Source organism: Geotrypetes seraphini, chromosome 6 (assembly GCF_902459505.1).
Source record: "Geotrypetes seraphini chromosome 6, aGeoSer1.1, whole genome shotgun sequence".
NCBI classification, from domain to species: domain Eukaryota; kingdom Metazoa; phylum Chordata; class Amphibia; order Gymnophiona; family Dermophiidae; genus Geotrypetes; species Geotrypetes seraphini.
In genome coordinates, this window is record NC_047089.1 from 178,717,671 (window position 1) to 178,734,787 (window position 17,117).

The 17,117-nt window shown below is 40.6% G+C and overlaps 1 protein-coding gene across 1 annotated transcript in view; it reads left to right on the forward strand.

Annotated features, from left to right (window-relative positions):
• The window catches only part of PROM2 (prominin 2), a 159,283-nt gene that overhangs the window by 71,398 nt on the left and 70,768 nt on the right, over positions 1-17,117 (forward strand). Inside the window, exons 8-9 of the mRNA XM_033950017.1 lie at positions 7,000-7,063; positions 7,794-7,953. Of these exons, the coding sequence (XP_033805908.1) occupies positions 7,000-7,063; positions 7,794-7,953 (224 nt within the window). The remainder of the gene's footprint in view (positions 1-6,999; positions 7,064-7,793; positions 7,954-17,117) is intronic.

Sequence of the window (17,117 nt, forward strand, 5' to 3'; positions counted from 1 at the left end):
TGTGCATGCAAATTGGGACTTTACCTCACAACGCCTCAGTGCATCCTATGGTAAGTCCTTTTATACTGCTGCAAACATGTGCTAACGCTTAGTACAGCTTAGTAAAAGGACCACTAAATTTATGCATTATTTTTCAGCTTAAACATAATGGGGTTAATAATCAAAACTCAAGGGAGGAGTAGCCAAGATGGCGGCGCTGTGCTAGGATGCTGAGATCTGCTCTCGTTCGGAGAAGTTTTTTACCTGAGTTCAATTATGCCGCACACAAAGTGAAAGGGCACAGTGAGGGTATTTTCCTCCTCAACGCCATCGGTGCCCCTCAATCAACCGACGATCGAGCAATGCCTAGCAACACTTGCCTCAAGATCAAGTGAATTAAGCCCCGCAATGGGAGAGAGTCAGAGGCGCTCAACCCTGCTGCTCGCCCACACCGGATGTCCCGCCTCCCTGCCCGTCAGAGACAGCTGCACTGGAGCATGAGAGCTCGGTGGCCGGAGATGCCCCCGATGTCTCCGTGGAGGATGGATCCATGGCAGAAGAGCCTCTGCCAGTGTTGACCAGCTCTGGGAATTTGGTTCCTGACAGAGAAGACACTTTAGGAGTCATCTTGGAAACACTCCAGAGAGTGGACGTAGCGACCAGGAAGATTTCAGAAAAGGTAAAGAATTTGGGGAAGAAAATGGATAATTTTACAAAGGTTTTTGAACAGACAAATACTGAAACAAAAAAGTCCATAATTAAATTACAAAATGAAGTCTAGACTTTACAAGTTTATAGAACTGCAGCGAAGAAAAACAGTGCTATGTTACAATGGAAAATAGAAAATATAGAGAACTTTAATCGCCAGTTTAATGTAAGGATTCTAAATTTCCCGAAAACTCCTGGAATTTCTTCATACAAAATGTTTAAAAAATATATGGTGGAAATTTTGAAATATTCTTCTGAACATATACCCTGAGCAAGGGACATTGACGCCTTCTTGAAGCTCACGGTGGAAAAAATAATTAAAATGCAAAATTTCACTAATGTAAAGTTACCAGTAATTTTATTGGGTATTTTTCTCCAATCATGACACCAAAAGATAAAGCATAATTGCATTAATTAGCCATTACATTAGTGGGAGATCGTTATAGTTGCCAAATGTTGGCCTTCTGATAACGAGCTCCCTTAAGATCTCACGACACTCTCATTATATACCTTTGGCTCATTATGACATCATCAGTTTCTCAACCAATAAAAATCAACAAAGGAGGTGTTTAAAAGTTAGACAAAGTTTCAGAAAAGTACATTTGTTTACTTATATTCATTTCTGAATATAAATCATAATTTTCACAAAAGTATATTAAGAACATTATTTGTTAAAAGATGCTGAAAAGTTCTCAGCCTTAGAGGAAAGGAGAAAGTGCAGGAGAAGGCAATCAGAGAAAAGGAGGGGCTGTCTCCCCCTGAGCTAACAGCTTCACACAGAAGCCTTCCTATGTTAGAGCAGGAGTCTCTGATTTAATTACTTCCAGATGTTATTTTAGGATTTCTTTAGGTTGCAAAAATATATCATATGTTTTTTTCAAAACCCATTATTTTGTTCAATACAGTCACACAATCACATACTTCAGTCATATTTGCTTGGCCAAGCATTCCATACATTCATAACTTGATTCATTCATAACTCCTATTTCATAAATGTTATATCTCAGTTTAGGATACTTCTTCTAGCCAGCCTAGGGCACATGTGGTATCAATTAACACCACGATACTGAGAACAAAGACTTGGAAAACAAAATGGATTCCAAAGACTGAGAAGATATAGAAAAGATAGAGAACCAAGATGGATTCCATGATTCTTCTGGTTTCCTTCATGATCTGGCCCAACAGCAAAGTACATAAAAATATTATTATACTTTCCCTTATATTAATCTGTAGTGTGTTTTTCTGGCCTTGGCTTCATTTATATTCAGATTTTTATTCACCTTTTTTCGTACGCTTCTATTGGGCGTGGCCTTAACTAACACATATGCTTGTATCTAACTAGAATTACCCAGAATCATACGAAAAACAGGCACTTTTGTAGAAAAACTCCACAAAAATACTGCACTATCATGTTCTGATATCCATTCCATTACCGTTCCATAAACATCACCCCCTACTGGCCACGAGCCACTACTCCTCAATCCCCATTGAACAAAATGTATTATCTTCCACCATTTACAAAAACTTTTCAGGAGCTTAAGAAAAGAGAGGGTGAAATTAAACAAACGCCACAAATTAATATGGAAAATATATCTGCCTTTTTGGAAGAATCTATTTCTGAGACAGCGGAGAGAGCTACATTATTGATTTCCTTTGTTTTCCAACAGTACTTGGACTCATTTATGAAACAGTACTTTAGATCTTCAAAATCTTTATTTTATGGGGAAAAAAATATGGGCATACTTCGATGTTTCAAAAACAACACAGGAAAGACGGAAACAGTTCTTATCTTTAAGGCAGGAAACAATAGCATTAGCGGCCTCTTTCCTGTTGGCATACCCCTGTAAATGTGTTGTAAAGTATGCACAAGTTAAATATGTATTCTTTCTTCCTGACCAGCTAAAGTCCTTTCTGGAGTTGAAAAAGATGACTTGAAGTTTTTACCCGGTGTATTTAGAGTGGCAAGTTAATAGCGTTATAGCCTTTCTTCATAAATTGTTTTCTTCTTATTTATTAAGCTTCTTTTAATTCTGAGCCAGTTCCACCTTGATTTGTGGTCTAAGGAAGGATAATCAGATAAGCCACAGGTTTTGTTTTCTTTTGAATGTATAATACATCTTTATACTGTATTTCTCTAACAAGAAGTAAATTTTCTTGTAAACTTATTGAAAATAATAAAGAATTAAAGATTAAAAAAAATAATCAAAACTCAAACACATCTAAAAACCCACCCAAGTCGGCACTTGGATGACCTAAAAGACAGGTCGTTCAAGTGCCGATAATTAAACCGACTTTCTGGACGTGTCGCAGGACTTTTTATGCCTATGAATGCCGCTGTGCACACAGAGCTGAAAGGGGCATATCTGGAAGAGTGGTTAGGGCAGTATTCGAGTGGGATGGGGGTTGACCTAGACCTAGTCATCCTGCGGGATAATCAAATGTTTTACCAGACATCCTGGGCGAAACTTAAACTTTGTGAGTTAGATGATGTATAGCGGGTATAAGTGCCAAAAAGGTATCCAAACTGACCAGATAACCACTGCAGAGACAAAGTAAAGACCCACCCACACTTTCCCCCACTGATCCCCTCACACCCCCACAAAGATCAGAATAAAAAAGTATAACTTATCTCCAGAACATCAGCATTTGGTATAAGAAAGCCTAGTAGAGCTGCACACAGTTGTCTTAAATAGCCTCGGTGTGAGCTAGTGAACCACAGAATGGAGGACCCAGACCCATAAGCTACTCTAACCACTACATTTATGGTGGAACATGTGCTTCCACCAATCTCCCCCTCCAACCCTACTCTACTGCCATATAGGTGCCACCTGCAGCCATAAGGGCTATTGTGGTTGTAGACAGGTGGGTATAGTGGGTTTTGGGGGTGTTTTGATGAGCTCACCATAACCTATAAGGAAGTTCTGGTGAGATGTTTATCTCAAAGGCCAAAAATGAAAACCTAAAACTGCCGAAAAACTAAAATAGAAAACAAGTAAATTTGATTAGTGGTATGGAGAGAGGAGGACACCTCTAGCCGAATTTACTTGTTTTCTATCTGAGATGTTTATCTGGCATCCTTTTTGTGAAGTTCACAGCAGTTCCCTGTAAGGTGCCCCACTGCTCTGTTGTCATGTCTGGGTGGCCAGTCCATTACAAAATTGGACCCTCACATATCCAAATGGTTTTGTTATGGGCGTTTGGGCCTGGGGCAAAATTTTGGTAAAAAATGTGGTATAAAGATAGATGTCCTGGTGATCTGAATGAGCAATAGCCAGGACGTCCAGATAGACAATTTTCAAAATAATATATATTCTAGAGGTATTTTTTGAAAATGAGCATTTTCCCACTGCCGACTTTGGGCGTCTAGCACCATGTGTCAAAATTGGACTTAGACATATGTTTTAAATATAGAACAACCAAACAAAGAAAATCAACTAACTGTTCCACAGTAAAAAAATAAACCAAGCAAGAACAAAACTGTGGAACCGATGGGCTTGATGAAAAAGTTTAATAAAAGTCTTCACAAATAAAAGTAAGGTAAGTGACTAATGAATCCATAAAACACACAGTAAAAAAATTGTGGTATGGGCCCAACACTGTACGTGTTTCGGTAATGAGTAACCTTCTTCTGGGGGGTCCTATGAGAATATATAAATATATGATTATACAAAATGGAATGAATTAATGGTGAATTGTCTGTGATGTGGTGCTAGTGATCAATATTGAGAGTTGTAAAGACAACTCTTTTGGTCACTTTTTAGCACGGGGTCAGAACTCACCAGCATTTTTAAGTCCATTTTTACCACCTCCTTTGTTTAAACCTCATGTTCATTCATATTATTACATACCTTTTTTTTTCTCACTCTAATCAAGGCTTTGTTACAACTTAGGCCCTCTTTTACTAAGGTGCGCTAACCGTTTAGCGCATGCTAATTGATTTAGCATGCGTTAAACGCTAACGCATGCATGTTAGTCTATGGATACGTTTGCTTTTAGCGTGCGCTAATTCGATTAGCATGTGTTAATCGGTTAGTGCACCTCAGTAAAAGGGGGGGTTAGTGTCATACCATTAGCGTTTCACAATTACTTTTGTTTTTCATTCAACATATTTCTTGCGCATTAATTTACTAATTTCTAGCTCACACTATTTATCCCTTACCACAGTTGAACCCTTGTCTAGACATGTTCGGGTTCTTTTAGATTTTTGTTTGATGTACGTCATTCTTTCAATTTTCATAAAATAATTTTTATTCGTGTTTTTACCTCACAGTTCTCTGGATGCTCTTCAGTATATTTTATTATTGTAGTATAATCTGATTGGTATGTCTTATTAGGTCTTTGGCATCTTGTTTCCTCATTTATGCACTTCCTGTCATATAGTCTTATTCAATTTAAACCATTTCACTCGCATTCATTTTCATTATTATGTATTTTCCTTCTTTTATGCACATCATCCTGTCATATAGCCTTATTTAAATCATGTCATTCATATTGAGGAAGACCCCTGTAAAAAAAACCCTCTCATCAAACCATGGGTATATGGCTAGAGGGCAGAAAAACAGGCCAAGCTGAGCTGTGTAACTTCAGTTTTGACAGGCCATCTCTCAAAGACTGTGAAACTTTTAGCTCAGATACTGTTTCTCTGAAATATGTGGCAATTTCCTACAGACTGGATTGGCCATCAAAATAAGCAAGCACAAAAGAACAATTTGCAAGATGTTGCATTGAAAGAAAGTTATAGCAGAAAGGCTGGGGTGAACCAGCCATGGGATGCAGCTATGGGATGCAGATGTGAGACCCTCCAGTATTGGCTCCTAAATTCCTTGTAAAGAATCAGGCCTGGTCAAGCAAGGAAAAGCAGGCCAAGCATAAGGACTATGCACAACATGGACTCTGTGAATCTGCAAACTTCTAACAACCTTGTCTTACCGACAGTTTCCAAGCCACAGATGGGGCAATTTCAGAGTAAGCGCTTGAGGACATTGGTACAGCTTCATTGGACATCAGATAACACTTGAGACCAGCAAAGAAAGGCGAAAATAACTGCATTTGCCGTGGCCCATGGAAACTTGGACACCAGCTGGCCAGCACGTAGGCACAGGAGAATGAGGAACCAGGAGAGGGTGGGGGCCCTTGGGAAAGACAGAGGTCATGCTCAGATGACGTTAGTGAAAAGCCCCAAAGACAGGCTGTTTGGGACAGATAAGGGTAGGTGGTTTTTGGCCACCACCCCAAGTTTGGAAATGGCCTACATAAATGATAATTACATATGTCAATCAAAACATACCCAATTAAGAGAGGAAATATGTATCTATAACCAATACATATTAAATATGCTAATAACTAATAACTGTTACTAATCAAAGAAAGCTTAGTAAGATTTTAATGCAAAGCTGTAAACCAGTAATAGTAACTGTAAAATAAGGAAGTAATATAGCAGACACAGAACGCTGTATTTGTCTTTGAATATCAAAGCTGTCATTTGCTTTATCATAAATCCATTTATTTTAGTTCAAAATTTTTTTTATTGAGTTTAGTATAGAACAGCATCTGTGTGAGGTCTGAGTCATTACTAATAAGGGTCTGCAGCCCCCTTATTAATATTCATTTTGATTCATTCACCACAATCATTCCACCTTCATTTTATATTACTTGTTGTTTTATCTTTATCACTCTCAATATTGATCACTATCACGACAAAGACAATTCACCATTAATTCATTCCATTGTGTATAATCATACATTTATATATTCTCATAGGACCCCCAGAAGAAGGTTACTCATTGCTGAAATATGGATCGTGTTGAGTCCATACCACAGTTTGTTACTGTGTGTTTTATGGATTCATTATTCACTTGCATTGCTTTTATTTGTGAAGACTCTTATTACACTTTTTCATCAAGCCCATCTCTTCCACAGTTTTGTTTTCACTTGGCTTATAAATGTAGACCTGTCATCCATTTGCCTAAATTGATGAGCCTAATTTACAAGCCTAGTTCTGAAAATCAGGGCTATGCCCCTAAAATTTTCCCTGCCCTAAATCCTTACCTACTGCCTTCCAATTTTTGTGCTCCTGAATTTAGGTGTTAAAATGAAATGAAAATTTGAATATAAATTTAGCCATTAAGCCCTAGTAAAATTTCAAAGAGGCCCTTTGAAATCTAACTTTCAAAGAGAGGAGCATAAATCCTTTAAATATTGAGTCCATATTTCCTTACACATCCATCTGTTGCTCTATACTTTCCATCTTTCATAATTGTGTAATATCCACTAAAACTGACATTTTTATAAAATGTGTTTTGGCATTTTCAGGGAATAAGGTACTTTGATGATATTCCAACACTTGTGGAGACACAAAGTGCTGCACCAATTGAAAGTAAGTGCCAACACTAGCGAGCTAGATTCTATGCATCATTACATTCCTCTAGCTTTCATGGTAACTTGGACTTGTCTTTTTTTCAAACATTTCCGGCTTCTATGTTAATTTGGTCTTCACATCTGTAACACTTTGTAGACTTCTGTGGTGACCTAAGCAGTCTTCAATCATACTCCAGCTACTGTCATAAGTTGAGCTTGTATCTTAATACTCTTCCTGACTTTCATGATAACTTCTATGTTTCTTCTAACTATTCTTAATCTTCCATGGCAATTTGGTTTTGTCTCACCTAACAGTCCTCTGACCCAGGTGATTTCTTGGACCTTTCTACCCCTCCCCCCTACTCCTCTAATTCTCACAATGACTCAGGCTTGTCTTTCCTTACTTTCCTCCAGCTCTTGTGATGACTTGGATCTCATTCTTCTGGATCGTGATCATTCAAATGTGTTTCACCTTATATTCCTCTATCTCTTAATGGCTCAATTCTGTTTCTCCTCATAGCCCCCTAGTTGTTTGGATGACTTGTGCCTTTTTTTTTTCCCGATTACACTCCTCTTGTTTCAATGATAACTCGAGTCTGATTCTTATACCTCCTGTGTTGTGAAAGGGGTCTGACTCTTCCTTATCCATTTCTGTGGGTTTAAGTGTATTATCTTCATCTGAGGCTCCTGACCTTTATTTGCTGCTCCCTGTCTAGAGATTTAATTCTTACCTCTTCCTATTTTCACAGACATAAAGGATACACTGGATAAGACAGAGAAGGAGGTTCATGCAATGGCTAAAAATTTCCACATTGAAAAATACACCAACCCCTTGAATGAGGCCTTGAAGCAGGTTGAGGACACGATCACTTATTATGGGAATGAAGTGAAAACCTATGACAGATACAGGTAACCGGGTAAAAGGCATTGTGGGAGCAGGGGCTTAATGGGTTTCATTCATTCTACAGCAAACATTGTTAAGCTTGTCCTCCATATACAGACGATAGTAAAAATTAGATGACCATGTGAAGGGCAGGATTAACCAATAGGCCCAGTAGGCACGTGCCTAGGGCCCAAAATTGTCAGGGGGGCCCGATGAAGGAGGACATCAACATTGTTTTTTCCAAAAGGCGATGGGCCCCTCCAACATCAATCGGCAACACGCCTCCCTCCCCACCCCCGATCAGCAACGCAGCCCCCCCCCCCCCATCAACGGAAAGTAAGACAAGCAAGCAACGTGGGTAATAAAGGCAACATAAACTGTAATTTTGCAAGTGGTGCTGCTTGCCCAAAGCTTCCCTCTGACGCAGCTTCCTGTTTCCGTCTGGGCACATGGTGGGGTGGAGCGGGGCAGGGAGCCCAGTATACTTGTGTGCTTAAGGGCCCTCGATGAATTAATCCTGCCCTGACCATGTGGACCAAGTGTCCTTTCCCTGCTGAGTTGTTTTATGTTTTTGGACTCCTAGAGTAAGTGAAATTCTCTGTGATGGACTGGTTAAGTAATACATGAGCTTTGAAAAGTTGGAGTCAGGCCTGGATTTAGTCATAAATAATATAACCAACTGCCTTAGGCGCCAAATTTGATAGGTGGTGGAGCATTGCCACAATGGTTCCATCTGGGCCTGCTTTCCCTTCTTTACTGCTGCCCTAGCTAGTGTAGCAAAGAAGGAACTTGAGTGTGGGGCCTACCTGCAGCCCTATGTGGCCCCCACATCTCATACAGGTTTCATGGTAATAATTTAAGCTAGGAGAGTTAGTGAACTTCCAACATTAATAACGTATGAATTGTACAGTATTCTCAATTCCATCATCACAAAGTTGTCCTTTTGGACACATCTCAAGTTTTTACTTAAGGTTATCCCTCTTTTATGAAGAAATAGGACTTCTACTTTTTTGTCCAGCACTTTATTTGTATGATTGTCAGAAAATCTTCATACTTTAGATTGTTAAAGGGCTCTCATCTTTTATGTACTGTTCATTCTCTCTATGATGGGAACTGATGTGGCATATTGGGTTTCCCTACCTAGTAGTAACTGCCCTACCTAAGACAGGGTTCATAAAGGGACTTACTTATCTCTATACTTATGGAGAAGATATGGTGCAGAACAGGGAACCTACCGAAAATAGCAGGATATGTACTATTGGAAGTATTAGAGGCATTACAAAAAGACAAAATTATTACTGTATATAAAGCTATTAATGCATTATCTACAGGTACCATACAAGGTTGCTTCTACTTTCTCCTATGAACACTGAATAAAATATAAAAAGATTTAAAAAAACAACCTCTGGGAGATGTCAGCATTACTCAGTTAACCTAACTTAGGTTAGCTGAAGGACTCTGGGAAGTAGTACAGTTCTGACCCCTGGTCTCACCTTGTTGTCAGACTTGTCTCCAGATTGTTGACTTGTCATTTTATATTACAGGAGCATGGTTTTAAATAACAAAGATAACACAAGTAGGCTCCTGAAGCTCAGTCTTCAAAAGGAACTCACACCTTCTTGGAAATAAGGCATCTTCATATCAAAAAAATTCTGTACAGACATATGTTGAAAAAAAAACCTTGCAAATTGTTCATGTATAAAAACACAGGGGCTTGGGGAGAAATAAATAGATTTTCACACACCAATATCCACGCATAACTATACTTAGACATATACGGAGGGCCATATAACCTACTTAAACATAGAGATATACACACACACACATACGTAGTGTAACAAGGGTTTTGTTTTATTTTTTTAACTGTAAATAAAAATTACTCACCTGAACTGCAGGGAAGCTCAGAAGGCTCTGGCTGGTAATGTCAGTGTGAAGGTAGTGTAATTAAAAAGGGTATTTTGTTATGTTCTGGGGAAATATTTTGTTGTGCAAACGCTGTGTGCCTGGCTCTGTAGCTTATGGAATTCTGCGCTGTACATGTCATCTGCAGAATCTTGGATAGCACAGTTCTGAGGTAATCAGAAACTACTCGGAGAAAAAAAACAAGATGGCGATGGAGAAGATCGCATAGTTGGAGGCTCCCCGCTCTAGGCTTCTAAGATTAAAGTTTCCTGCTTACCCTGTTTGGAATACCTTTTTTGGGATATGCCGAAGAGAAGAGGGAGGCAGGGGATAGTTCCTCCCGCTTCAGCTGCTACTTCAACGCCACGGCAATCAGCAATCATCACCTTTGCAGTGCCTATTACTCAGGGCGTATCCACTGCTGGGGGTGGGCAGACCCCGTCTTGGACGACGAGACATCATTGAGCCCGGCTGGACCAGGAATCCCTCCATGGCCCGGAGGAATGCAGGATGATCCGACAGTGCAGCGGGAGGTGTTGGGAGTTTCTTCGTCAACGGCACGGCTGGCTTCCCCTCTGACCCCAGAAGGACTAACACCGCAGAAGAGCGCCTCGAGGGAGACGCTCTCACGTGGAGGATCGGACTCTCAGTTGGAAGGAGTGGAAGATTCTCAGAATGTGGAATTGTCTTCAGCATCAGGATTTTCTACCATTCCACCCTTAAAGCCACTTGTGAAGCCAAGCCCATAGTTGTGGACATGGACAAACTCTGGGGAGCTATGCTCCCTGTTTATGGTTCCTTTCATTGATTCCACAATACAAATAAAAACTTTGGAGGAAAAACTTCAGCAACATTCAGTTAGATTAGATCAAGCTGAAAAGTCAGTTTCTGAAGTTAAAAATCAATCTGGTCAATATTTAGGAGTCACTGTTGTACTAATCACCTTTGTTTTACTTTAAACTCTGATTACAACACAAGCTGATGTGGTTAAGTGAACACTCAGACCCGCAGCTGAGGTCCAGTGAAACAAGTTCACGGAGCAGCTGTTAAGGAGACCATCATTGTTGTTCACAGTCTCCTCCACCAAACAAAGGCTAAATAACAACACATAAACTTGAAGAAAATAAAATAATAAATTTAACAGGGACTTAGCTTTGAATGGTGTAGATGGTACACATAACTGCTCCAGAGCTCCTCCGTTTATACACAATACCGACCCCTCTTTAACCTAGGTTTCACCCGCTGGCTTCTTCAGGAGGGGTACTACAAATATAAGATGACTCAAATCAACACTACACCACACAGCTTGCTAACTTAATAAACACTACATTCTGAAATACTCAATATAAACACTCTCTCTGCAACTTACCGGCACAAACACTCCATAGTGCACACACACGCACTGCTGACAAGAGGAACTTCCCAGCAGGCCATGCTTTAAATACACTCCCCTTTTACTACCTGCTGTGTCATCACTCAATACATCATGAGTGAAAGATTAAAGTTGAAACCATTCAATATCATTGTTTAATCCTGCAGGGGCCAAGGTATGCCATTGGAATATAAACTTCTGCTCTAAATAGAGAAGATGTTGGGTAATATTTCCAGATTTTTTATGAGCACACATAAGAACAGTATATTGTAATTACTCAATGGAGTGCTGTTGTTCAATCCAATGACTAACTAGGGGGGCAGTAACACGTTTGCATCTTATATTGCTCAAATGTTCGGCAATGCGAATTTTAATAGCACGCCGAGTATGTCCTATATAATATAGCCTACAAGGGCAAATAATACAATATATTACTGCAGATGACAAACAATTAGTACCTGTTCTTAGATAGAATTTCTTGCCCCCTGTTTGAGGAATTAGCACTCGGTCAGTGTTGAGGACATGAGGGCAATACACACACTGATGACAACGTACGTGAGGATCCTCTCTGTTCTGTTGGACAGGGTCACGGTGTTTCAAAATCTGACCTAAGTTCCGACCCCTAGTGTGAGCAAATAAAGGGATGTCATTCAAGCTCTCATGTACCTGCAGCACTGGCCAGTGTTTCAGAATGATTTTTCTAATTTGTTGACTTCGATTGGAATAAGGCAATACACATACCACGGCCCCACTATTCTCCCTTTGTTGGGGATGAAATAGCCACTCCCGCTGACAGTTTCGGGCTCTCTTCCATGCCCGTTTAACTACCCGGGGAGGGTAACCTCTCTCCATAAACTTTGTGTATAAAAGCGTGGCCTGCTGCTGAAAGTCCCACTCATCAAAGCAGATCCTCCGCAATCTTAAAAATTGTCCCACAGGGATGCTATCCCTGAGGGGTTTTGGATGATGACTATGATAGTGTAGGAGAGTGTTCCGATCGGACGGTTTCTTGTACAAAGTAGTATCATAACACACTTGAGAGTTGATCTGAGATTTTACTACTTGGATATCCAAAAAGGAAATCCTATCACTACTTACTTACTAACATAACCCTTCCTTACTTCATGAGTAAGGGTTATGTTAGGATCTGCCTGATTCAACTCTTTTAGGAATTCTTCCAATTCGTCACACTCTCCATTCCACAAGAAGAAGACATCGTCTATATACCTTCTCTGTATATAGGGGTCGGTATTGTGTATAAACGGAGGAGCTCTGGAGCAGTTATGTGTACCATCTACACCATTCAAAGTTAAGTCCCTGTTAAATTTATTATTTTATTTTCTTCAAGTTTATGTGTTGTTATTTAGCCTTTGTTTGGTGGAGGAGACTGTGAACAACAATGATGGTCTCCTTAACAGCTGCTCCGTGAACTTGTTTCACCGGACCTCAGCTGCGGGTCTGAGTGTTCACTTAACCACATCAGCTTGTGTTGTAATCAGAGTTTAAAGTAAAACAAAGGTGATTAGTACAACAGTGATTTATAAGTATCACCTTGGATATATATATATTCCCTTGCTGTTTTTTCAATATTTAGGAGACCAGAAATATGCTAATTAGGAAAATAGAAAATCTGGAGAATGCAAATCGGAATCTCAATTTGTGTCTTCTTAATTTTCCTGTCTTCAGATTGTATTCTCCTAAGAAAATGTTTCAATTCTTTTTGACTTCAGTCTTGAAGTTTTCAGAGACAAATATGCCTCCACTCCAGAAACTGTAATACCTTAACTTAAGTAAGGAAGAAGTAGTGACTGAAGAACCAGTTGGACTGGACATTACGGGATTCCTGGAATCTTCCCAGGTAGAAATTACTGCTATAGCCACACTATTAGTGACATTTGTCTTTTCTCAAGACAAAGAAGCAATTCTTCGACTTTTCTATAAAATTGAAAAAGCTGAGTTCTTTGGCTCTAAGGTTGCGATATTGCCAGATGTTTCTAAATGGATACAATCTCGACGAAAGAAGTTTTTAACCTTTCGTCAAGCAGTTTTGAATTTGGGGGGCTACTTTTCAACTGCGTTTTCCATGTAAATGTTCTATTTCCTATCAAAGTAATCATTATGTTTTCTATGATCCTGAACAATTACAATTTTTCCTGGAAGACAAGGCAATTTCTAGAAAACCAGATAGTGAAGCCATTGTCCAGGAACCTGGCCGAACAGAAATTTGATTTGATTAACAGTCTCCATATTTCCTTTTGCCTTTTCTAAGTTCCAACTTCCCTTGGTTGTGATAGGTTTTTTTCTCCCTCTTTTCTTTCTTGTGGACTGTATTGTTGTAACTAACATATGAAAAAATTTGCCTTCAGGAGTTTATATTTTAACTAGTCGTTAAGCCCGTTACATTAACGAGTGCTAGAATATATGTGTGTCTGTCAATCTGTGTTTCTTTATCGCTCTCTCCTTGGCCACTGTCTGTGTCCTTCTGTCTCCCCCCCCCCCCCCCCCCGAGCAAAGCTGTCTGCCTCCAGCACACCCCTCCCCCCAAAGCAGCCCCCTTTCCTTCTCCCTAACTGTCTCTCCATGGCCCTCTTCTGTCTTCCCCCCCCCCCAGAGCAAAGCTGTTTGCCCTAAGCACACCCCTACCCCCAAAAGCAGCTTCCTTTCCCTCTCCCTAACTGTCTCTCCATGGCCCGTTCTGTCTTCCCCCCAGTGCAAAACTGTCTGTCCCCAGCACACCTCCCCCCCAAAGCAGCCCCCTTTCCCTCTCCCTATCTCCCCATGGCCCCTTCTGTCTCCCACCAGCACACCCCTCTCCCAAAGCAGCCCCCTTTCCCTCTCCCTGTCTCTCCATGGCCCCTTCTGTCTCCCCTCAGCACACCCCTCCCCCCAAAGCAGCCCCCTTTCCTTCTCCCTCTGGCCCCCTATATTGATTCCCCTGCTTACCCTCCCTGCATCCCGGCGTCTTCTGGCCTGCTCCAGGCCGCGATCATTGTGGACGGCCCCAGCGAACCTCACAGGCCGCTCCCCAACCCAGAAGCACGCTCCCTCCCGACGCGATCCTGTGCATTAGAGGGAACGTGCCACCGAGGCCGGAAAGCGGCCCGCGAGGCCCACCAAAGCCGGCCACAATCGCAGGCTGCCCCAAAGAGAAGGATCAGCGGCAGCGGCAGCAGCAGCGGTGAGCGAGGGCGGGAGGTGAGGTGCTTGTTTCCAGTTGGTGAGGAGCTTGCTTCGGATTGGTGAGTGAGGAGGGGAGTGGCCAGAGTGATCCATGGCCGCATTCTAAAATGGAACGCGGCCATGGATCAGAAAACATGGCGCCAGGGATCACGATTTTTCAAGAGCGCATGCGCGCTCTAGGGTTTTATTATATAGGATTTCTTATTCAAAGTTTGTTTGCTTTGATGTAAATAAAAGACAATAAATATATATATAAAAAAAAGAAACTACTGTTAAAAAAAGTTCAGTTAGAGCAACTGTTTTCAAGTTAATGCAGTAGAAGAGGCTCGCTATGTGTTAAAATTAGTTTTGGACCGAATTCGTAGAAAATAGTCTTTAGGAAAAACAGCAGAGTGGAAGTGTTGTGCTTTTATATGGGAGAAAGGCTATTTTAAAAGTATGAAACAGTGACTATGGGGTTCATTTTCAAAAAATTCAGACATTCGAAAACCATGATAAACCAGCACTTGGATGTTTTAATAGCCAAAACGTCCATGTGCCAATTTTTGAAACTAAGATTTTAGACATCTTGCAGGGTATTCACCCTCCAGGACATCTACGTGTTAAGGGGACATGTAAGAGGCGTGTTTGGGGTGGGATTTGGGTGGTCGTAGCACTTGGACCATATGCAGGGATAATTAAATCTTTTTTCGAGAAGTCCAGGGCGTCATTTGGACATTTAGAATTAGAATTACAAACAACAAATTGTTTACATGCCAAAAAAGGTATCTGAGCTAACCAGATGACCACTGGAGGGATGAAAGCATGCACCCACATACACACTCCCCCAGTGGTCACTGACTCCCTTCCACCCCACAAATATGTAAATGAAATAATACATACCAGCCTCTATGACATCTGCAGATATTTTGGGACATCCTAGTAGAGCAGAAAGCAGGTGTGTGGAGTAGCCTGGTAGGCAGTGTAGTGAATCATAGAGAAGGGGTTCCAGGCCCATATCCCACCTTACCCACTACATTTACGGTGGAAAGTGTGAGCCCACCATAACATATTGTACTGCCATATGGGTGACACCTGCAGCCATAAGGGTAGTAGGTATGTATAGTAGGTTTTGGGGTAATTATGGAGGGCTCACCATATATTAAGTGGGAGTTCTGGTAAAATATGTACATATCACACTTTATGTGACATTCACAGCAGTGCCCCCTAAGGTGCTCCAGTGCCCTGTTGGCATGTCTGTGGGGCTAGTCCATTAAGATGCTAGTCCCTCCCATGTCCAAATGGGCTTAATTTGGACATTTTGAACTTGGGAGTTTTTGTATTTGAAAATGGCCAAAAAGTTAGACATCCTAAGGGTGAAGACATCCAAATAGGTCATTTGCAGAAAAGAAAATGTGGATGTCTAGCGGTTTTGAAAATGGACATTTCCCTGCCCCAACTTTTAGACATCATGTGAGAAACATCTAAAGTTAGACTTAGATGCACTATTGAAAATGCCTCTTTTTGTTTCCAAGAAAGTCTACAGTTCTGGGTTAGTTAAATTATTTTAATTTAGCCTACAACAAAACAGATTAAAAACCTTGAAGACTAATTCAAAAGAAATTAAGGGAAAAATCCATTTTGTCTCAGGAAAAGATTTAGGCCCCAGTGCACAAAAGGATTTTGTGCCAGTAAGACTCGTTAAAGCAGTCTTGCTGGCATGGAAACCCTCCTCCTCATGTTCAAAAGGGTTCTCCATACCTGTTACCGATCCTCATAGCAGCTACCAAGGGCCCTATGCAAATTCATCACAAGGAGCTCATTAATATTTAAATGAGATCTCCTTGCAATGCACAAAAGGGATTCCCCCCCCCCCCCCCCTTTTAACGATTGAAATTTTCCAGCAGCTCTGGAGCTACTGATAGCTATTGTGTATGTTGTGCATTCACATAACAGCTGCACCCAATCTAAAAAAAATGAACCCAAAAATAAACCATAGCCTGCTGCTGGCTTTTTGATCGTCCAAGTATTGATTTAGGCCTCTTTTTGGATTTTTTTTTTTGTTTGATTATGAGCCCCTTAACATCTTAAAACAATTTGTAATACTTTTTCTCCAAATATTGGTAATAACTTCAAAACAACTGGCTTGCATGTTATGCATTTCCTATTTCTAATGTTACATTCCCTGGCTTGGTTTGGAGATTAAATGGGAAAAACACTGTGACATAATTTAACTTTTTTTTTTAAGTGTAATACCTTACTCCACCATCAGGGGGTCTATAATTGTCTGAGACAGACAAAGACACATACTGTACACATACTGTACATATACACCAGAGATGTAGCCATACAGTCCATTTTTTTTTCTTTTTTTTTTGGTAGGGGACACCCATACCTCTCTGGTCTTCCTCCTCCCCCCCCCCCCCATTAAAAATTTTACCCATGTTAGTAGGAATGTCCAAGCCCTGACAGCAGAGGAGCTCTGCAGCCTAAACCTCCCCAATGCAAAGAAGTCGGGTGGCATGCTGCCCAGCCATTGATGACAATTCTCCTTTTTCATGCTCTGTTCATGCACAGGAGCTCTTCTTCCATACACTCCATCAAGGACCCTAAGATCAAATGAACAACACCTGTTACCTATCTATCTTAGGAAGGAGACTATATTAGATAGATTTAAAGGTTCCCTTAAAAGTTTTCTCTTTAAGGACGCTTTAGATATTTATGATTAGAGTATAGCCAATATTATATTCTTTTTCT